At 39.7% G+C, this 23,822-nt stretch overlaps 1 protein-coding gene across 2 annotated transcripts in view; it reads left to right on the forward strand.

Annotated features, from left to right (window-relative positions):
* Positions 1 to 5,034: 5,034 nt before the first annotated feature.
* AKAP9 (A-kinase anchoring protein 9) overlaps positions 5,035 to 23,822 on the forward strand; it is a 110,251-nt gene continuing 91,463 nt past the window's right edge. For both annotated transcript variants that reach the window (XM_050709061.1, XM_035545395.2), the window contains exon 1: positions 5,035 to 5,278. In XM_050709061.1, the coding sequence (XP_050565018.1) occupies positions 5,204 to 5,278 (75 nt within the window). In that variant the 5' untranslated portion in view covers positions 5,035 to 5,203. The remainder of the gene's footprint in view (positions 5,279 to 23,822) is intronic.

The raw sequence follows: 23,822 nt of genomic DNA on the forward strand, positions 1-23,822 counted from the left end.
CCTTCCAACCTCAACCATTCCATGATTCTGTAACAGCAGCTCTACATTATATCCGATACAAATAACTGATTTCTGGTAAAAAGTTGACCTTTCATGCATATCTCAAATGTCAATGTGATGCTTTTGGGTCACTTAATTAATTAGTTTTATTAGTTACAAGCTTACTTAAGTTACCTTCCTTGGTATATTATGCCTGCAGAATAAATTATTCATCTCATAAAACTTCTTAGCTAGAGTCTTGTCTCTTTTTAGCTACACTATTTGCATGAGAACAGGAACCAAATGTGGAAGTAGTTTTCTTAATTAATTATATGTTAAGGAATAGGCTCAAATATGCCTAAAAAAAGATATGTGGAGCTTACAATATATCAAACTATAAGCTGTACTACTCCAGGATTCAGAAAACAAAGACACGCATCTCCAGGAGGTATGTATTATTGTAATATCACAAGAGGTCTGTGCTTGATAACTTTTGTATGAGTTATTTTACTCTTTTCAGCAGAAGAAAAATGTTTGCTTGGAAACAAGAAAAACACATTTGTGTGTTGGACTTGACTCTGTGTGACTGAAGCATGTTAGCAAGCCGACTTTATGCGTGTATTGAATGACTGCCTGGATCACGTATCTGTGGGGAAGTTTCTAGTATCTGATGTCTTCTGTCACCTGTTATAATAAAAGTCAATAAAACTTCCTTTGATTTACAACCAACCAACCAAACAAACAAACAATCACATGCTGAGAAGTGACTAAACCCAGACTTCTGGTATGGCATTGGTTGCGATGGTTAATATAAATTTGTCCAACTTAACTGCTGATATGATTTTTAAATTGCATTTTTTTGGTAACTGTTTCTCCATATATTGGAACTTGGGCACCTCAGTGCCCATGCATTTTCATAGGCTTTCATTTTCACTTTTTCATTAAAAATATATATGCAAAATAATAGAAATTTGGTCTGTTACATGAGACCTTTATTCTATGTACATTCATCAGTTGCCCTGTTTGATTATTTTTCATATAGCCATGCTTCTACAGTGATTCTCAAAAGGAAAGAAAAAGCAAAGCAAAACAAAAACAAACAACAACAACAAAAAATACTCTTTAAGATGTTTTCCTTGCATGTCTGTCTCTTCTCTTAACCACCAAGCTTCACTATTTTGTTTATAATGGCATTTTTTGTGCTCTGCTTTGAAGGAGAGAATACTTGTCTGTTCCTAAGACAGTTCAAGGTATTTCTAACAAATAACATACCTCAAACACCCCTGAGGTGACAGTGACCAAGTTCTTACAAAATGTTTATGTAACATGCAGACAGACAATAGGCCAAGTTTGACCTGAAATCTGAGTTGACTTGCACTTGATAACAGCAAATTAATTTTGTAATCCTCCTTCAGCAGAACCTACAGTGGGTCCCTGAAATCATGAAGTTCAACGTTGCGGCAGCCATGACAACAAAGCAGCCCCAGCGCTATGAGGATAACAAAGCAACCCCAGCACTACGGGAAACTGCAGCGCAAATGATGCGCGGTGCAGCTGCAGAGGTAGGGGACAGGTGGCACAGCAGACTGTGGCAAAGGCAGAGGTAAGATAGTCATTAACTCAACCTCACATTCTTTGTTCAAGCTTACGGTGAGGTGGAGCCAAATCATTTTGGTTTGTAAGCACTGTGACAGGTGAGCACTGAGGCTCTGTCTCACTACGAGTAAAATCAGCCATAGAACTCTAATTACATTCAGTGGAAGCAGATGCATGTCCCGAGCAAATAAAACCTTTGGCAGGGTCATCTCTCAGAAGGAGGTGTCTCTTATTTTCACATCACTCAATCCATTTAATGTTCTCTATAATTGAAAGCATTAGCCTGTCAGGTAGGTTTTGTGCAGCAGATCTGGTGTCACAGCAGAACTGTTGGGCTGTGTATCAGAGGCTGCATATCCACTACTAGGAGAACTACTCCTTTACCACATTATGACAACCAAATGTAGGCATTTATAAGTAGCAATTTGTAGCTCTCTTCAGAAATGTAAAGTGAGATGGTTATTGTGTTGGCATTAGGAAAATATTTGACTGATGTTTTTACAAGCTGGTTTGGGGAATCTTAGATGGTTCAGGTAGGAGACTTCTGTGTTTTTTTTGTTGAATGAAATAAATTAGATTTGGGCAGTCTCGTTATTAAGTGGTAATTGCTGATAATTTTGATGCTTGAAAATACACAATATCTGAGTTTCTTAATTGTTGTTAGAGGTTGTGTTATCCATTTAGGTGTGTGATATTTTGTAATTTTTACATCTTATTTACACATGTGATCTATTAGCAGCACATACTAATCTGATAGCCCTCTCTGATTTTGGCTTCAAGGGACAATGACAACATTGGAATTTCCTAACTAGAACTGTGTGATTTTTATCAGACATCGTCCATAGGCTTCATCTTTTGGCTTTGCAGTCCACTGAAGTGATCCTATGAGCGTCACCAGGCATATCTTCACAGAACAGTGAATAAAACAAACAGAATGGACAGGAAGGAGGAAGAGTTTCATTGTTAGAGGAAAATGCTATAGGTAAATGACCTTTGTCATTGTTACAGAGCAATATAATTAAAAATTAGGTCGCATATTAAAAGTTAGTTCAGAGCAGTTTTTTTACAAACATTTCCAATAATCAATATATTTGTATATAAAAATAAGCCTGGGCCAAAATACCAGTCATGCCTATTTTGGAGAATATCTGATCTATATTTTTACTTCATTACTCTGGTTCATTTCACAAATGCTAATGCTAAAAGCAGTTTACAAGTTTAGCTTGTGTAAATTCAATAAGTGTTAGAAAGTTATTCAGTATTTTAAAGCACTTATTAGAAAGTTGTGCATTCCAGAATTGCTAGCCTAGTATTAATAGTAAAATAGGAATTTTAACACAGCTGAAATAGGAAATTACACAGCATGTTTTTTTTGTTTGTTTGTTTGCTTTTTTGTCCTAAAAGAGAAAAAACAGTTCTTTTAATGTTGAGAGAATCTGGAAATATTATTCCCTTGGATATTTTACCCAGTAGTAATTTCCACAGTACTCTATTATAGTTCATCAGTTTGCATTTCATGCCTTTCATTGTCATGAATTAAGCATTTAACTAAAATCCATTAGAATTACATGGATATAAGCCTGTGAGAGGAAAATTAGGCCCATCAATCCTTAGCATTAACTTAACCCATTTAATTATGGGATTTGGGGAGTTTGTAATTATCTTATAAATGGGATGTTTACTGATAAAGAAATTAGTATCATAGTGTCATGCATGTGTGAAATTTCACTGACACCTAACAGGTAGTTCTGTGATGGTGGCCTCCATCTCCCAAGAGGAATGTCATTTATATCGAAAAGGTGATCTAATTTTCCCTCAGGGGTCTCTGGGCCTTGGAAAAAAAAATAAAAATTACATTTGTAGGGACTTTGCATACAGCACTTTATTTTACTAACTTCAGAACATAATTTAAGGGAAGAACTCAAATTTGTATTTCTATGAAAATGTTTCCCCTTTAATTAATTCTTAATTTCATTTTCATGTGCTGTTTTTTTTTTTTTCTATAACATGCTTTTCCTGTAGTGAAACAGCAGTCTGAGAACTTTAACGGAAACACATGCTTATTTCAAATATGGAACAAAGTATAGCGCAGGTGTTTGTAATTCCCTGCCATGGCTGGTGTTTTCCTTTTTTGACATTAATGGTATTCATTTCCTTTTCAACTGAAGGTTGGGGACATCACTTTTTAAATGCACCAACACGCAGTACATCTACTGATCTGTTGACGGATTATTTCATTTTTTCCGTGAAACGTTATATATTTTAGGAGAGTAATTCTTAAACATTTCTGATTGTAGGTTTAGTTTACTTGGGCAGAAATTTGCTGCTAGGAGCCCTAATATTTTTTCATCTTGGTCGCGCTTGGTAACATTGTGCAAATATTATTTTCTTTCGGCATTTTTTGGAGTGTGTCTGGTCTTTGCTGGAAAGCTCAAGTAAAGAAAGAACGTGTACTAAATGAACACATACACTTTACTTTTAAATATATATATATTCAGTGGAAAATGTGAATTGTGTTAAAAAGATCAGCAGGGCTGAGATCTAAATATATTCAGAAAGACTTTGGATTTTGCATTTATTAAAGTAGTCTGATTCCAAATGCAGAATAAAGCACATGTTTGTTCACATGCAGCTGCTAGACACCAACCAAAAAAGGCTTGACAGGAATGTGTAAACCGGTGCCATTCATCACACCACCAGAAATGGAACCGACTTCGTGGGTAACTGAAAGGAAAAGCACACCATGAACACCCAGTGCAAATTTGCTATCAGCCATGCAAGTCACATGTTTAGTAGACAATAACCAGTAATAATTAAGTAATACAAAGAATATTGCTTTGTATCGAAGGACGAGGTATAGAATTGTATTTACATTTAATTGCTGCGTGCCAAATTCCCATTGTGATTAAAACACAACTATTGCAACTTCGCTGACACGACGAGCACGTATTAATTTAAACAGGGGACTACACATCCTTTGTTGTCATCCCTACACAATGTGACACGCACTAAAAAAGCTTGTTCGTGTATTTCCAAGGTTTAGATCCGCGCTGCACGAGGCTGGAGCCAGGTGTAGGCTCAATACTTAGACAATCAAAACTGCCAAAATGAGCATCGCAGCCACAGGGGTTGGATCTGCGAGGCAGCGGAGGGCAGCAGACCCGCAGAACTCGGGTATTGTTAGCTCAGAATTTTGTATTAAAGCGACGCCAAATAGCAGGCGCCTTTCCAACGGTGTTCTGAGGTGTGAGACGAGGAAGCCCCCCGCCTTTCCCCCCTCCGAGGAGGCGCTGGGCCGGTGCTTCCGCCACCTCCCTCAGCTGTGCGGGGCAGAGGCGGCTGTCAGGTCCCCGCAGGGCCCGGGACTGGCTGCCACGGGGGCGAAACCCCGCCGGGAAGGGAAGGGAAGAGGGAGGGATGGCGGCGGGAGGAGGAGCGGGCGATCCCCACGTCACTTTCCCCGGCCGCGTGTTTACGTGGAGATGAAGATGGCGGCGCCGGTGGCCCCTGCGCGGCCGCTGCCGTCGCCGTGAGGCGGGTTTGGGAAGGGACGATACGGGACGGGACAGCCCAGGCAGGCTGTGCGCCCCGGCTGAGGGCGGAGCGGGCCCGCCTCCCGCCGCCGGTAATGCTCAGCTCTCCCCGCACAGGCGCCATGGAGGACGAGGAGCGGCTGAAGAAGCTGGAGGCTGGAAAAGCCAAGGTAGGGGGCGGCTGCGGCGGGGCGGGGGCGGGGAGGCGGAGGGGACGGGGCCGGTGGCTGCGGCGGGGGACCCGGCCCGGCCCGGCTCGGCTCGGCTCGGCTCGGCTGGGACCCGCGGCGAACAAAGCCTCGGGGGCGGGGTGCGCTTTGTGCTGCCCCGGGCCCCCCTCCCTCTCTCCGTGCCAGCCGGCGGCCGGGGACGGCCACGTCGCGGGGAGCGCCACAGGTGGCCGCGGCGGGGCGGGAGGAGAGCCCGGCTCCTCGCCGCCTCGCCCCCGAGCCTTTAAAGCCGAGGAGACTCCCTGTGAACCTTCCCGGAGGTTTGCGGAGCCGGCAGCTGCGTCTCAGCGTGCTACTAATGCCTCTTAGGAGGGGGGATTACGGGCTCCCAGTGCTGTGGTGAGGGGCACCCAGTGGTTATTGAATTATGAGGGGTATAACACCAGTGCCAGGCAGCTGTCACTGCCCGCTGGCTGTCGGGGTCCAAGGCCAGCCCACAGCCTTGCACCAACTCGGCTTGGCTTGTCCTGGTTTGGTTTGGTTTGGCTCCACAGGTGCTGGCCTCATGGGCCGCACATGGGGCTGCCGCACACTGCAGGAACCTCCTCTTGCCCTCAGAGAGAGCCTTGGTGAGGTCAGGGAGACGAGGGAATTAACGGCATCCGTGGTAAGGTGAGGTTAGAGGGAGCGTTTTGATGCCAGCTATTGTCTGGTTCCTTCCAGCAGTCACTGCTCAGTGGCAGGGTTCGCAGCGCTGTAAGCCTGTAATCCGCACTGAGGAGACACGCGCAGCTTGGCAGTGGTCACCAGCGGTAAAAGCAACAAAAAGGCAAGCTAAAGATAAAACCATGAAATAGCATCATCGTCGTGCTTATGTAGTCCATCGAGGAATGAATGTAGTTGGGCAGGGAAGTGTTACGCTGTGTTACACAAAAACTTTGTAACTCTTGGTGTGTGTCTGTTTCTTTTGAAACTGTTCAAAAGGTACAGTGGCAAACTCTTGTAGATGGTTTATATAGGGTGTTCTTACATGCTTACAGCAAGAATGGTGTTTATGCATCATTAAAATCATGCAATCACAGAATGATTTGGAAGGCACCTCAAAGATCATCTAATTCCAACCTCTCAGCCATGGGCAGGGAATGTACCGCGGCGCTACTAAAAGGTACCGGGACAGATCAGTAGTGCTGGCAGCCTTGTGTTCGGCTGCACTCAGATTGACAAATTAATTCTGCTGCAGAATACTTGAAAGTAGTTCACAAAGGAAATGGATGGAGTAAATTTGCTAATACTACAAACCACAGTGAATAATTTATCAAGAGAACTTACATTTTTCTGTTCCTATTGGCTTGGTATGAACACAGAAAATTAGTGGCAATTTCTAAAAAGTGAACCAGAAGTTGGGGCTCAAGAAGGAAGCTGTTGCATTCCTGCTAGCTTTCAGAAAAGACATGTGCATGTTTTACTAACTTACTGTTAAGTAGGAACACCATCAATGCTGTTGCACTTCTTCTAGCCTTTTCTGACTGAAATGTGTGGATGTTCTTATAAATATATCCCTGAAGACTTTAATGTTCTGTGCTTTTAAACTTCCCTTGTGGTTAAAGTCATTGTAACTCTTTAAAGCTACATGTGTTTTACATGACAAGGGACTGTAAAAGCAGTGTTAGTATTTCAGATTTCACTGGCATTCTCTATACCCTTCTCCCTCTTTCTTTCTTTTTTTCCCCCACATGAATAGCGTAATTAAATGTGTTGTACTGTGGAGACTAGGTCTCACTCTTCCAGTGACAAGCGTCACTGCTAAAGGCAGAAAAGAAGAAATTGTGTTAGCAGAGAATGGAAGTAGGAGTTGCTCCTGCAGCTGCCTTTCTCTTTTTCAAGGATACAAGCACATTCACAGCAGCATGATCAGTATGCCTCCCAAAATTGCTTGGCTCCATTGAATATTTTCTGCAAACCACAGCAACAAACGTCCAAAAAACTTTAGAGCCTAACCACTGAATGTTGTTTAAATAGCTGGAAAAACATAATGAAGTATGTGTTGTTGCTGCGCTAAAAGCACAGGCATTGCTATACTTCAGATACCTTGATGCTTCTTCCATGAAAGTATAAACTTTAAATATAAATAAGACATTACATAAACTGTGGAATGACTGTTGTTAATAGGGATGCCAGTGAAAGAGTCTAGTAAGTGCGATGAAGGTGGTAGGTACACTGCTAACAGTGAAGTTGTTATTCTAAAAAGATACTTGGATTCTTAGGCCTTTTTTCCTCTAAATGTAGTGCCAGGTCTCACTATGTGTGTTCTAAGCTGTATGAACTTCCAGTAAAGCAATCGTTTGGTTATTTTCTGATCATAGTGTTGGGGAGTAGCTGTGGTTTGGTTCTGTGTGAACTTTGTTTTTCTTGATGTCTTCTGGAGATGCTGTCTCCCTACACAAATCTACAGAGAAGCATATTACAAATACATTTTCTGCAATGGCAGTTTCTTTTCAGACCTCTTATAGTATTTTTGGAAATAAGAAGCTGCGTTGTGAATCTTACCTTGACTGAATGGTTCTAAGTGTACTCCAGGCTGGCAGAACAGGGCTCAACTTCCCCAGTACATCATCTGGAAAATGGAGTAAGCTCTTGATAGGCTCACCAACATCCATGTGTACCTTCTGACTTTTTGAGACTACACCAATCCTTTGTTATGAGATGGTTGCACCGTGCATTGCTGTTCTGTCTCTTAGAAACCCGCAGAAGCAAGGGAGACATGGAGGCAAACCTAGGAAATTACATGTTGCCTTTTCCAGATCTGTAGTCATCCATTGTCCTTTGCCACAAGATAAATGCACTGGATATTAACCCGGCCTCAATAAATGTCTGTTTCCCTTACCCATTAAAATGGTCTCTCTGTGGATTTCTTTGTCTTGGATCCTGACCTGATTATGTTGGAGGAAGAAAAGCGTTTGCCTGAATCCAGGAAAGGTGTTTGTCAGACCGGCTGGTTGAGGGAAACAGGGCTGACTGTGGTAGAAGGTGGAAGAGCGAAGATGTGCCAGCAACAGAGATACAGATGCGCGCTGTCAAGTTGATTGGTGCCCCAAAATACAGTGAACTTAGAAATCGATTAGATAACGTTATGTGCCTTGCTTAAGAGATTCTGGAATATTGTTGATGGCCTGAAATAGTGTAGATACACCTGATTTTGCAAAGGACAGGAGAGGATGGTGGTTGGTGTGGTATTTATGCGTGTGCATGCTGTGTGTGCATGCCTGTGTGTATCAGTTTGCTTGGAAATCTCATGTAACATTGAAGAGGATACTGCTTATGGTAGCTGAGTTTGTTAATTTTACGTACTTATTTAGCAGCTTAGTATCTGTCTTTCTTATCGGGATGTTGCACTATTTTGATCAACTTCCAAATCAATAAGCAGTAGTTTGCTAGCTTTGGAATGAACATGTCAGGGACTCAGATTCCCTTGTGAGAAAGTAGCTATTTTGGCAATCGTTTGTTTTTAATATTACGGTTTTATTTTATATTTAATATATAATTATATATGAAGGCAGACTGTCTCGCAATTTGACAGAAGCATTCTCACCACATACTTCTGCAGCGCAATGAAACGCACAGCAATTACAACTAGTAAACTAAGAGATGTGAAGCTATCAACAGCAAGTTTTGTAGAAGGGTCCATTTTACAATACTGAAGGGGGAGTAGAAACAATATGCTCCCCAGCTGTATGTTTTTTCAGTGTAGGAAGGGCTGGGTGAGGGAAAGACACTCATTTACTTTGTAAATTCTCTGAGTTTGTCTAGGATTTCGCTTCTAATGTTAGAAATACATTATTTAATGCTTTTATTTTCAAGAGTTCTGTATATATTTATAATACGTTCTTGCTGCGGTGTTTGAATAAACCATGTAATTGTTGAAGAACCCTAAGAAATAAGGAACTGTCTGGTGCAGTTAAATATTTGAGTGCAGAATAAGCAGTGTGACTGCTTTTGATCTATGCCAGTGAATCACTGAGCAGACGGAACGGTGAAGTTTGTTTGGGAAGTGCTGATGGCACTCAGTGGACAAGTAATACAGGTTGTGTAACTAATTTGACAAGTTATCTTCACAAATTGAATAGTAAAAGGAAATAATTGCATATTTTGTCTTCTGGTCATGCGTGTGAATATTTCAGGTGGCTGAAGATGAGAATGATGTGCATAATTAAAACAGCATTGCTTAAGTGTCTGAAAATGTTTGCTGTTTGCTTTTTTATACATTACTCTCTTGAGGGCAAAAAAAGATTTTACATCGTCATCTCTGAGCTCTTCAGATGGAGAAATTTTGGATTTCTCAGAGAAGCTGTTCATTATTATTATTTATTTTTTATTTTAATTAAGACTTAAGCAAAACATGGAATGATTATGCAACACAGTGATTAAAGGTCTAATTTACCAGAAGAACTTAACATACAGATTGTGTTTGTAAAACACAGCCCTTTAAAATGCCCTGTCATTTACAGGAGGAGGGAAAAAAGGCAGTGTTTTACTGGTTACCGTGAGCTTTCCATCACGGAAGACAAATTAAATACATTTAAACCTTACATTTCAGTAAAGAGCTGGCCTCCAAACATGCTGCCTTTTGCTTTCAGGTGCAGACTATTCATTTTGTTTATGGTCTGTCTGCTTCTAATAACTTGAACCAAAAGCAATTAAGCAGAATCCTGGAAGGAAGAATTTCCTTTTCAGTCCACGTTTCCTTACTCTGCTTTTCTCTTAAAATAAGAAATCATACTCGACCATATCTTAAGGTGCTAATTTCACCAAAAAGCCGTTGGCATTACTCTCCCTTTTTATAAACTATGGAGGAGAGCAGCTTTATAGGCTGAATGGGAATGGTGCTGGGCTAGATCTGTACGTGAAGGCGCTGTGTACTTATTATTGGACAAGAGGGGAAGAAACTGTGGGAGAGCCTAGGCTATCTCTGGAGCCACCTGGAAAGTTGTGGGTGAGCTTTGGCTCAACAGATGTGGGTGGATCTGTAAAGAAGCAGGAGGATGCAGAGAAGCTATGAAAAAGCGCTATAGCAAAGACAAGGGCTTTAAGATGCTTTAGTTGAGGGCAACCTTTTTCTTACACATGAAGGTCCTCACAAACCTATGAGGATCCTGCCGAGTTCCTAGGCATTCCTCTTTTATGTTGCAAAGATAATTTTCCTCCGAGGTCGTCCTGAATTTGCACTTCCTCATTCCTCTTAATCTTTTACTTTAATCTGCTTCTCACCTTTGCATCTCTGTCAATTGTAAATGCAAATAGTAGGAGGTGGTATAGCAGGAGAATGGCCTCTGTATTTTGATTATGAACATGAGTAAGCTTAAGGACTGATTTTTGCGTCACAGAGAACCACAGATACAAGGACTGAATGTTACCTGGAGAGAAAATGTCTTGTTTTAAAGCTCTTGAGTAAAAGCAGAGAGGGGAGAAATTGCCAAGAGTGAGAGAGGAACAAGAACCAAGGTGTTACTTTGTTGTGTGTGACTTCATTTTTTTGTTTGGCACGGTGGATGATATCTCTGCATTTTATCATGGAAAAGATTTGTGTACATCTGAGATGTAAATGCATTTTGGATAATTTATTGCTGCTGGGATGATGAATAAGCTTGAATGAGATATCAAGCTGAAAGGTAATCTGCGAAACTGTCTTCAAGATGTGAATCTTACTTCTACTAGCAGAAAAAAATGGTATGACTAGGTTTTTAATAGAACTTAATTGTTCGCTTAGATAATAGAGCTACCTGCTCTCTGCAGTCTTCTCAGTGATCTTTTTTCCTTTTTTTAAGAAGAAAAAATAAGTTTAATTTTTCTCCATTGTGTTCAAGTTTGTTCAAGTTTCTTCTGGACTTTATTGGGTCCTCATAAAAATAGGACTTGAATTGAAATCTTGGACTAGAGCTCCTTTTTAGTTGGCATTACTAGGATTCTTCCTTTTTCTAGGCATATTCTCAATTTTTCTTTTATTTCCTAGGTTTGAGCCCCATTTCACTCACTCCAGAGATCTATCCTAGCTTTTGATACAGGGCTTGGTTGTTTATTATAAATGTTATTGTCACTATACCTTTTATTCAGAGCTCTAAACTAGCTGTCTCCTTGTAGTAGCGATGCAAGGTAGAGTAAGTTTGAAGTATTACTTGCTTTGTTCTGAGGATACGAATAAATAGCTCTTCAAAATAACCTTTGTTCTATACCTAGTTTAGAGAAAATTGGTCATTAATTCAGGATGCCCAGTGAATTTCACAAAAATTGAGAAATAAGACAGCACAGTATTGTTAGAAGCACTATGAAACAAGAAATTACATTGTAAAAAGGCAATTTCAAGTATTTTCTTGCTGCTTCATGTGTAAAAAGAAGGAATTACAGAAAAAAAAAAAAACAAACACAAGCTTGCTCTTTTCTTCTAATCAAGACTTTCTTCATTTTGGTACTAGTCTCTCCCTCGTTGTTATGGTCTGCTTTCCAATTGCTTATTTTCTCAGTAGGGGTGTTGCAAAAGCAAAACAGAGTTGACTGCAACATTTGTTTCCCTTGGTAGAACAGTGTCTAGACAAGTTTGTTTGTTTATACTGGTTTGGAAATAAGCATGATGGTCAGGACCACAAATTCTTCCTAAAGTGCTTTCTATAAAGTACATCTGATATTTCAAGGGAAGTAAGGCCTTTTGACGTATGTAGATTTTACCAAAAACCCCTGTGTGGTGTTGGTTGTTTTTTTTTTTTTTTTTTTTTTTTTTTTCCCCCCCAACAGGAAATACCCTAACAGGTAGGTGCTTTTAAATATTCGTTTACAGAGATATTAATTACAGATTAACGTATGGTTACTATAACATCTTACTCTTCATAATAGTGAAAAATATGATAAAAATGAGGACAAAAGAAAAAAGGTGTCTGAAGTAGGTTCAACTTTGTTAATTTGCCTTATTTGCAATATAAGGTTATGTACTAGCAACGTAATCTTTGGGAATCCTACTTTATGAGCTGAAAGGGCTGTCTTAAATCTCTGCCCCACAGCTAGAGATTTCAATGTATTTTTTTATGTATTTGGTTTGAAAATCATTTAGTTACTAGTACCAGTTGGTGTGACACTTCAAATTTGCAAAGACACGGGATCACAGTTCAGTAAAACCCATCTGATAATTGCAGTCTTTTGCTATTGAAACAAAGCAAATAGATCTTAAAATCTATCATGATGAAGTGCTTGCGTGTTGACTGCAAAGTGCTGGCACGTCATATTGTGTTGATGGCTCTTCTTTTCCTGTTTCTTAAAAGAATTTTTAATCTGCATTTTCCACGTTTTTTTTTGAGGCCAACATGTGATGTTGTAAACTCTTTCCTACAGCCAGTAGAAAAAGGAGAGAAGTATGCATAAAAATTGTAAGTTTTCTTAAAATTCTGTTTTTTTTTTAGAAGTATGGAGTCAGCCTTTCTGCTTTCCCCTCTTCCATAAAGAGACCCCCAGAAGCTTGCAGGTAGAACACATTCAGTAGTTGTCAGCTGGGCAGAAGAGCGTGAGAGTCTGGAAACCAAACACCAAGCTCAGGAATGTGTGGGGAAGCAAGCAAGCCACAATTGTAATAACCCGAAGATGTTGCCTCATCACAAAATAAAGAGGTGATAGTCTTGTGGACCATGCTCCTAAACCTCAAAACTTGGTGAAATTTTAAGACTCTCCACAATAAGAAATAATAATTTTAAAGAGGTTGTATACCGTTTGGTGATGTTTCCAGGGGAGAACATGCACTTGATGAAAACTGTACTGCAAGGGCAAAATTACAGAATATCTCTAAAACTACGATCCTGAGCTAAGGAACCAAGGAGATACGCAGAGCTGAAGAGGCAGAGGAGATGGGATTCTGGGACTGAGTATGTTTCTGTGCAAATATTTATAAAATGAGTGTTACAGAGAATGAGCAGAGTAAGGTGCAAAAGAGCTGACTTTACTGGTAAGCTGTGAAATAACAGAAATGGTTCTCTCTTTATGCTAGTTTTGATTTCTGAAGCTTTTACTCATCCTTGAACTTTTACTTCACTGTGAGGAAGTCTCCTGTTTCCAGCCACAAAACAGCAGAAAAATATATAAATGTTCTTAAACCCGTTTATGTTGTCTAAGTGAGGCAACTGACTTAATGTTAGTACCATACATTGAGAATGTATATTTTCCTTTAAAAGGTAATGGTAGGTATTTGTCTTTTAAGAAAACCTTGTCTTCATATATTTGTTAGTATATTGTGACAGCTAGTGTAGTTTGGTGTGTTTGAAGAGAGAATGGAAAACCTGATACAAGACTCTTCAAAGGGGGGTGAGTTCCCTAGATTTTCTTCGTTACTTGGAATATATTCTAAGAACTCAATTTCACTTAAAAAAAAAAAAAAAAAAAAAAGCCAAGTCCATAGACAAATAGTCTGGAATCTTGTGAGCAATATCAATGCCTTTGTGAGCCCACGTTTCTCTCACGATTCAACAGTGTGTGTGTAAAATAAATAAATAAATGAATAATAATACAAGCCTGTCAAAATAATACAAGCCTGTCAAGTCTTGCATACTGAGCATGAAATTCATGCAGTTGGTTCCTCCCTTACATCTGCTCGGCTCCTCGCAGAGCTGTCTCTCACAAACCTACTGTGTTTGGGGGCTTTATTCTCACTCTGTCCATTCAGTACCAGACATGCCACATGGTATGAATTCATATAAAACTAATATAAACAAGGGGGGGAAATGATGAAGTGCAGCTGAGTGGGACTTGTTCTAAGTATTTTACAATTTGTTAAAAAAGAAGAAACAGAACCTTAATTTATTTTAAAATGAAAAATTGAAACTTTATTTAGTTTCTACCCGGAGTTAGAGCACAGAGGTGGCCAGAACTTCTTCCAATATCTTTCTAAAAAATGTATCTAAATTCTCCAGACTATTTTGAAAATCTCAACACTTATCTTGGTGAAAAGATTGCCTTCTGTAACTGGTTGGATGTCGTCGCATCACTTATGTTTATTAGTAAGAAGTCTCTGTTACTACTTGGTTAGCTTGAACAGAATTTAAACTGCTGCTCTGTAGCTGTAAAGCTGATTGTCTTGTTGCCAAGGATGTAACCTCTCAAATTTGGTATCAATTTCATGTTGCTGGTCGGCTTGAAAAAGCTGATGAGCTTGTGTTGGTTATCAATAAAGACTTAGACATTGTCTGTTTGTGCTAAAGGTGCCTTTTTCTTTCAGATTTCTTACTCAATGAGAAAGTAAATGTGAGCAAAATTATGCAGGTCTTACTGTGCTTTATTCTTTTATATACTGTACCTTTAAATTAGTTTCCTTGGCTTTTGATCTTTAAAAAATTATATCAGAGAGATAATTAAACATGTGAAGTAGAGGGGAAAAAAAGCTAGATGCATTCTACATTAATGCAAAAAGTTTTTTGCTATTTTATATATATATATATATATACATATATATATATATTTCTCTTAGGAGGAAAAAGGCTGAATTTACAAGATTCAGAGTAATATAAGCAGTAGATATTTACTCAAAGTAAATCAATAATTGATGTTTTTTGCAATAAATGTTCTCTCCTGCCCTTTTCAGCCAAGCTCTAATAAACTCTTCTTCCTCCTTTAGTGTATAGACTAAATGTTAGAGTGCAGGAGGAAAGAAGAACATGCACTGCTGTGAGGTGCAGGAGTCCTGCAGGTCAGGAAAAATATGCAGCGGGCTACAGCTCCTTTCTTGCAGCATCAACACAAACAAGAAACGACAAATGCTTCTGTGATTTAAGTTTTCTTGCATTAGCTCATTGAGAAGTCTGGACAAAGCCTCTTTAGAAACAGATTCTTTCTGTGCATGTCCTTAGGTGCCTCAGTCTCTCTGCATCTTTAAAGCACTATACTCAAGGTATGGTTGTCTTTTAAGTTAATTAGTTAGAATATGCAGTTGACTATGTAGAATACATTTTGGAAGAATGAATTGTGTGAGCTGAAGGAATGGAGTATTGATTGGGATATCCCACAAGAAGGAGCAATTGCCTGACTGTATTTTTCTTCAAAACAGTCAGGTGTGTTTTGTTTGTGTTTCTTGTAGATTTCTAAACAGTATTCATGATTTGTAAGAAACAGCTGATTCCCTCCTTCCCTGACTCCCTGGAAACTACAATGAGGTTTGATAACAAACCATAACCAAGGCTGCAGTCATCAGCAAGACTCTGCTTCTACTCATCAGAAGGTCTCAAAGCACTGGAAAAGATTGCTTCTTAAAGGAAAGAGGCTGGTGTAAATGAATTGATATTTAGTCCAAATTCAATATTACCATCCTTGGGGATCTGTGTAATTCTTGATAAGAGTGTGCCTCTCTGGGGCTGATTTAGACAGAACTCCTTGCTGACCTTGCTGAGAGTCAATGTGGTGTTAAGACTTTTTGACACTGATCTGATCTTATAAACTAACTGAAGACTTGATGTAGATAAGGTCGTCATTTGGTGGTTACAGCTAAATGAAAAATTGCTCTTAGGATTATTTTTGTTTTAACGTCTTTATCTCAAAGTGGGTGGTCTTTCAAGCAGAATCTTTCAGGGGGCTGTGTCACTCTGTCTTCATTATTGGCTGTGGAAAGAATGCAGGGCTGTGTGTATACAGCACTAAACTGAAGTGGGTGGCACACACTGAAAAGCTTAGAATTCAAAATAATCTTGACAAATCTGGTTACAAAGGGACGTGTAAGCAATATTCAAGGTCTTCCTCATCTCTAATGATGAGGACTGTCCTTGGGCTTTCTGGCTCCCTGAGTCTAATGGCAGAATTGGAGGGGATGAAGCATTGTGTGTGATACAGAAGGGACTGCTTAAGCAAATCTGATCTACAAAAATTTATGGGACTGAATGTGGTGTATACAAGCATACTGACAGGAGCTATCTGCTATTGTTGCAAAGCTATTCCCTGCTGTCTTTGAAACATCATGGTGATTATGAGAATCTAAATAAGCAGGAGGAAAGGGGGGAAAAAATCAAACCCATCTGCAAGAAGGGCAAGAAGGAGGATGTGGGGAGCTGTAGGGATATCAGCCTAGCTGTGGTCTTTGGGATGATTATGGAGCAGATCCCTCTGGAAGCCATGTTCAGGCACATGAACGACAAGAAAGTGATGGGAGTTTATCAAGGGTAAATTAATTGTCTTCTACAATGAACACATTGATTCTCAGCAAGGAGTTCTACAGTGGCTAAATGGACAGGGAGGGAACAGTGGATGTTGTTTATCTTGACTTTAGGAAAGCATCTGATATGATCTTTTACAAGGTTTTTGTAACCAACCTGTTGATAGGTGGCTTGAGTAGGTGGACTGCAAGGTGGGTAGAAAATTGTTGGGACTGCTGTGCTCAGTGCTAAAACAAGGTCCAGCTGGTGGCCAGTAGTGTTCCTCGCCTGCTGAATCTGAGGCCAGTCCTGACTGATGTGCTTATTAATAACTGGAGAACAGGAAGGAGTGTGCCTTCAACAAGTTCAGGAATGGTGCCAAGTTATGGAGAGCAGTTAATGAACTGAAGCACAGGACGTGTTTTCAGAGAGACCTGGACAGTGTGGAGAAATGGGCTGACATCAAACTGAAGCAGGGTGGAAGATGGCAGAGGAAAGCTCGCATGCTTTCCCAGTGGGAAGAAGGAAGAATTTCAAGTTTCCATGTTGATACTTGGATGTAACAGTAGTTTACGGGATCCTTCATGGTTTTAAAACAAATGTGATATTGTGTGATCTGATTTGAAGTCAGGGAAGGGAGAGACAATGTTACTATTTTCCAGAAACTGGAGCTAGAAATACAGAGTACTACAGTATGTGCTATATCTGCAAAGACAGGCTGCCCATATTCTGTGCCGGCGATGAGTTTTCCAGGAGCCTAGCATGATTCCCTCATGCAGATAGGCTCTGTATGTTTGCTGGCCAAAGGTCAAGTCCTTTGTGAAAAGATTTCCACCAGCACCCTGTTTCCGCATCTACATTGAGTTCTTCTTTTGTAGAAATGTGTGCTTTTTTTTCTTTTTTTTAACAAACACCAACACATTTAATGACTGTCACTTGTGCAATTTTGTATAGCCTACAATTAGATTCTTCTTAACTTTCTGAAGTAATAATTGTATTCAATGGTAAGAATAAATCAACGTTAAAATACATTATTTGACCTGCCTTAGATTCGTGGAATGATAGAATATTTGGGGTGGATGAGACCGCTGGAGGTAGTCTGGTCTAACCCTGCTCACAGCAGAGCCAGCTTCACAGTTGGGGTGGATTGCTCAGGATTGTAGCTCATCTGGTTTGTACATTTGGCAGGGGATAGTGTGTTTAAACCTCAGCGGTGTGACACGTTTAAGTAAACTGGTCAGTTATAATTGGTTATAATAGGGTAATACTTCCTAAAATAGGGACTTGTAGTGGTTAGAGTAATATCATCTCTTAGGAAATAAAGGTGATCTAGTAGTATATGCACTGATTTCTTTTAAAATATTTAATCTATTACATTAGGAATGAAATTAAAATAAAGTTACTAAGTCAAGTATTCTAATGTAAAGAACTACCAGCCTGAAGTTTATGTGGATGTAGAGGTGATATTGATTTAGCTTCTGTTTCCAACAACTCTTTCCAACAGAACCTGTCCGTATTCTGTGTGCAAAATGGGCAGTGCTCAGGGAGCAATGCAGCTGGCCATATTTATCTCTCTGTTATCTAGAGGAACTTGTGTATTTAATGCTTGGTAAATCAATGCTTGTCATTTTTCTATTCCTTACAGTCTTTTATAGGATGCTTATTGCTAGCATTATAGATGCCTTTTCTCTATAGAGAAGAGTCAATCATTTTGTTATTCTTTAAAAAGAAAAAATACTTCGCGGAAATTTGTCTTCTGTTATTACACACCTGTGAATGTGCCTGTGTTAGTATTCAAATCTGAAGAAGTTCTGACTCTTGCCAACACCATGCTCAGTCTTTCTAAGCATGTTTGTTACTGCTAAGCATATCACATATTTCATGCATTTCACAGTACTGTTCTGATATCAAATCCCGTGTAAGTAGTTCGTATTTAGGATCCTATACATAGAAACATGAGAATCACTTCTTCATGAAGGTTTACGTCTGCTGGTTTTGTAGTATTAGAAGACCAATCTTTACAAAAAAATAAAATGTCAGCCTTAACTCTTAAATGCATTAGACAATTAGTAAGCAGTGTCGGTGTCACAAATATAACTTGTGGTTGCCAGTAATTTGATGGACAAGCACTGTGTGGCGATACTGGCAACTGTTGCTTTCGCATACTTTTGTATTTTTATAGCTGGCTTCTAACTGGCAAGCACAGATGGTCATAGATCGTGATTTTTTTTGTATGTTTTTGAATTTGAGAAAACATTTGTACAGTTCTTTTTAAATTGCATTATGTAAATATCATATGTTAACTACTCTGTTTTTTTTTTATTTATTTTAATCCCTAATCTTATAGCATGGGATTTTGGAACCAGCTATTTAAATATTTTGTTAATAATATAAAAGGCTTCTATGCCCAGCTTTTGCATAATTGAATATTTGCTTTCAAGTAATTTCTTTAAGTTATCACTGTTATTTTGTCACATTAGTAACTTTTTAAAGTTGTTGTGTCCTGTTCATCAGGTTGGACACTATCAAGCCTTTCTCTTGCTGTTAATGAAGGATGTTCTTCCACTAAGTCAGAAGTGAGTGTTTCAGTGGTACTTCGTGAAATGGTACATTCTGTGTGGTACATTCTTACCTGGAGGAAACCTCTCTTTCCATCTATCATCAGAGAAACGTACATTTCTGTTTAGCCTTACATAGGGCTCAGGGAGTAGACTCAGTTTTTTACCGCGTAGTGGTCTAAGAATGTTTTCCTAAGCTTATTTTTTGTGGATGGGCAGCATGCGAAGAAAATTACTGAGAAAGAGATTTACTATCTTTTTGGCTACTACTAGCCAAAAGTAAAGCCAGTAAGCCAAAAAGATACTACCAGCTTGTAGTATTTAGTAACGAGGTTGTCCTGGATGCTTTTTAGACTATTCCTATTCTGTAAGACTTTTCTCTTGACCTGAATGAACAGGCGTAAATGCCTAACCTGTTACAGCATAGCAATTGTTTTCTGAAAATAAATTGTTATCCTGAAGGAATTCCAAGGGATTAATCAAATGAGTCTCCAGCAGCTGATTTAACTATATATAGTTAAATAGTTGATGTAAGTATATGCTTGTTAACGAACAGGTGCTAAACCAGTTGTTTTAAGAAGTAACTACATAAGCAATTCTCAGGTTGTTGATAATTATTTTTTTAGTGTTAGAGGCAACATGCTTACTGATGTGTCTGACTGTGCTGCTTTCCAAAAATTCAAGTTCTGAATGAATTAATTATTTGATGCCTATATTTGTTCGTTCTGTTGCTACTGTGCAGTAACACAAGTTTTCTTTGGAAGCCCAGCTGAAACCTGTTACCTGTGAATGTCCATTGCTTTGTTCTTTATTTCCCGTTCCTGTGCCATATGGTATTCACTTGTACACCCTGATTAAATAATTTATTGTGAACACAAAGTACTGCTCTGTAGTTGAGAGCAAGTTGAATTAATCCTGGTTATCATTCAGTTGACTGCACTGGGCTTATAGAAGTTAACTGCAATAAGTGTAAAGCCTGACATTGTAATTTTGTTGAATCAAACAGTAAAAAAGAAAACACAGAAAAAAAACGGTCATAAAATTGGAAGCTAGTGCATAATTTTAATACTTTTGTAGCAAGTAGACATTCTCATTTGCCTTCTGTTCAGGAGGCTGTCACCTACACTTCTAAAGCAGCAACTGTTTTAGCTAATTGACCCTCATCTAGATTTACATCTCGTTTAGGGCCCTATGCTGTAGTGCACTTACTGTCCTTGAATGGCTGCCGTAGCTGAAGTTACCTGGAGCTGTATGCGGATACAAGCATACCCCGGGAAGCTGGGGCCAGTCGGGCTGTGGCTTGCTAGCAGCTAGCACATACTATTTATTACATTGCTGAAGTACACTGCGTTTGTGTGTGGTCATAAACGTGGTGACGTATAGAAAATCTTTGCAATGGTACAGCCAGTGACTAGGTTCTGCGACTCATCTGAAGACTGCGATAACACCTAAGGTTGGTTAGGGCTTTAGAATTTATATTGATGGTTTTGTTTCTGCAGGGCTGTGAGATACCAACTTCATACAGTCCCAAGAACAGTAGAGTAACTCTATGGAAAGCAACTCATGCTTTTAAAGTATCCAAAATCTTCATATTAAAATTCATTTTCAAGAGTTGATATCCAAACCTAGCTGATGGGTGAAGATTTTCAAAACACTGTCATGAGGTGTGAATGCATGCTGAACACACGGTATGGCAAGACAGTGAAGTTTTTAAGTTTGACTTCAAGAAGTTTGTGAGAAAATTATATGACTCATGTTGGAGACGAGCAGTGTAACAAAGTAAGCAATAAAACTTCTTTTTCTTGTTCTGTTGTAAGAATAAAATGTAACTGAAACATTTGAGTCTCCTTTGTTAAAATTTATTTTATCAGATTTTAGCTCTGACCGGGGGTTTCTTGGCTTGGGCAAGCTGGATAACTTTTAAAAAGTCTTAAGGGAGGAGATAGGAAAAAAAAAATTCCTTGCTGAGCGCAGAAAAATTTTCTGTGTTAACAATGTGATAATTCCTTCTCTTTCCCCACCTCCCCTCCAGACATTGTTTCAAAGGTTGTAGGACGTTGAGGACTGAGTTTGTCCCTATGCCATTGTTATTTCAGCCTGGCTGAAGAAAGCTTCAGAATCCAGTTTTTTATTAAAGCTGGTGTTATGCATCAGCCTTTTGGAACAAAAGGAGTGTGTTGCTGTCAGTGCGTAACCTCCTCTGTGGTTCCCTTTCCCTGCCCATTATTACTGACCCTTTGAAACTGGTCAGAAGCATAGGACACAGCGTGCCTTTTGAGAGAGCCACCCGACTGGTCATCTCCCTCTCTGGAGTGAGAGGGGCTATGCTTTATCTCAACTCCCAGGGCCTGCATGCAGCAAAGACATCCTGTGTGTTTCAGGCCTCTTGCACACGTGATCTGTGCTTTTTAGAGCAGCACGAAACAAGCTTTCTATTTCCCTCTCATTTTGTCAGTGACAGCTTGGCCCGATCTTCTTATTTTCTCTTCACTCTGGGGAAGTACAGGACCCAAGCAGGTCGGAGGTTTTTTCACCCTCTGTTTCAAGTCAAGGCAGTTATATAGCACTCAGTACAAGAACAATAAAAAGCTGATAGGAGCAATATAAAAACCAACATGTATGTAGTAGTAGGTTAGTAAAGAGACCAAGTGGGCAATTTCTTTTAATTGGACTTTTTCCATAGCAATCCAGCACTGAAACGTGCTTGGTGCGAATGGGTCTCTGCCATTGTAACCTGCCTTGAGAGCATTTTCATACACTTAACTTTCATTGCTTACCCAAGAAATAACCCAGCAGTAATTAACTTAGCTGCTCCTCGGTCTGTTCCTATTTAGATTCTTGGGACAGAGGAGACCAGACCAGATCAGAACCACACTAATTCGGAGGCTTTCCAGCTCATGGAGCCATCTGGAGGGGGTTCATTCGAGTTCAGTGCCCTTGAGTATTAGCACTGGCAACAGTACTGTCTGACTCAATACAGACTGCTAAAAAGACGGAGAGAATTACTCTACCTGCTGTTCCTCTCACTATTGTGAGTTGTCGTCCGTGGTGCTTCGGCTATAACTGTAAGGTGTGGTGGTCCCGCTGGCTTTGTGCAGGGTACTGCAAATGAACAGCTGTCTCTGAAGCTGAAAGACTCAAGCTTATATTTAGGTACAGGCTGTAACACTTCTTTTGTAAATTTTCAGAGTCTTACTGGCATCCCCTAATGCTCGTGAACCACTTAAGTCTGTAAGAAGACATTTTAAGGTCTTGCACTTGTTAGTTGGGTAAATCTGACTGAATGCAGCATACAAATGGAAATGAATGGAAATACCTCATTCCTGGGTGATTATTTTCTTCTTCATTCAGCCTAACCTTTCCCATTTAGTAAATTCAGCATCTGTTGAAAGGAACAAATAAACTAAAGCTTCATTTGCCTCAGAAGATTACCAGATTGAAACTTACAAAGAGCGTTAATTCTACACTAACAGTACAATTATCGGAATTCCAGCTATGTGGTATAAATCTTTAACATAATTTTAAGTTGCTTGCTCAGTTACCTTCTTTCTGTAGGTTTTTATCTCAGGAATTGGAAAGAGTTATTATACTCTCCTGCTAATTGATCAGAAGAATAGAATAAATCAAAGATTTTTTGGGCGACTTTAAATCAACCACTAGAAAGAAGTCTTTTCATCCTCTGTATTTGATTATTTTCCATTCATCTCACTCCCAGTCATTCTTTCCTTAGTATAGGCATCAGGAACCGGGAGTCTGTAGGCAGCATTGTAAACTTGCCTATCCTTCATGAGCGAGTGCTTTTGCAATGCAACCTTCAGTGCTTAGGTCTGTTGCAAATATGACCAAAAAATAATAAAGTGCCACTTTCTTCTCTGATACAGTTACCGGTTATCCCGTTCAACATGTTTAGGGGCAGACTGTCATGCTTTTACAAATGTGGCCAAATAGGCAATGAGTTTTCAACAGCCTAGGTGAGGCCCTACTGCCTACATCTCCTTGTTGTCATCTCCCAGACTGTCTTCCTTATCCCCTTTTAGGGCCTCTTGTTAGCTGCCATAAACATGTTACTGTATATTGGAATAGTAAAGTCAGCTCACAGGTGAGAGAGCTCTCTCAAGGGTGAGAGATTCCAGTAGGCATTTATCTATTCCACTGTTCCCTGAATAAATGAATAACTTGAGACTTGAACCAGAGCAGATCTCCAGCTTCTGAATGATACCTAGAATTCAAATTCAGATTGGCCTTTCTGGTTTGTCCTTGGCTTGCAAGACATCTAAGACTTCATGGGATTTATCTGTGCTTCATAATCCCAACCCAGCTCTCTGCTTTTTGACCTTCCTGTGGCATTGTCTTTGTAGCACTAATTGCTTAGCTGTGGTGAAGGGAAGTTGTGACCTATTATGAGGCCAGATGAATCTTAAATTATTTCTTCATGTTTTAAGATGAAACAGCAGTCAGTCATATTCCAAATATTTTGGCTTCACTTTTTCAGTAATCGTTCGAAGTTTTATCTCATTAGCATTTGGTGATGAGGATTCAGAGCATCACAACTGGAAAGGCCAGAGCCTTTCAACCAAAGGTCCATTTGTGATCTCCAGTGGGTCTCACGGTGTGCCTGGCTGTCGTCTTGCACTCGCGGTGAGAGTCATCTTGATTCTGGGACATATGGTGGTTATCATTTGTATGACACAGCTTGCTGCAATGCATGTTATATATCCAGATGCAGTGCAGAGCAGACTCTTCAGTGTTCACCCGATACACAGAATAAATGCCACTTTCTCAGTCAAATTTGTGGCTCTTTTCTTTTGGCAAGTCCCAGGCAACATCTGCCAAAGGATGCTG

The sequence above is a fragment of the Cygnus atratus genome, chromosome 2 (genome assembly GCF_013377495.2).
Source record: "Cygnus atratus isolate AKBS03 ecotype Queensland, Australia chromosome 2, CAtr_DNAZoo_HiC_assembly, whole genome shotgun sequence".
NCBI lineage: Eukaryota > Metazoa > Chordata > Aves > Anseriformes > Anatidae > Cygnus > Cygnus atratus.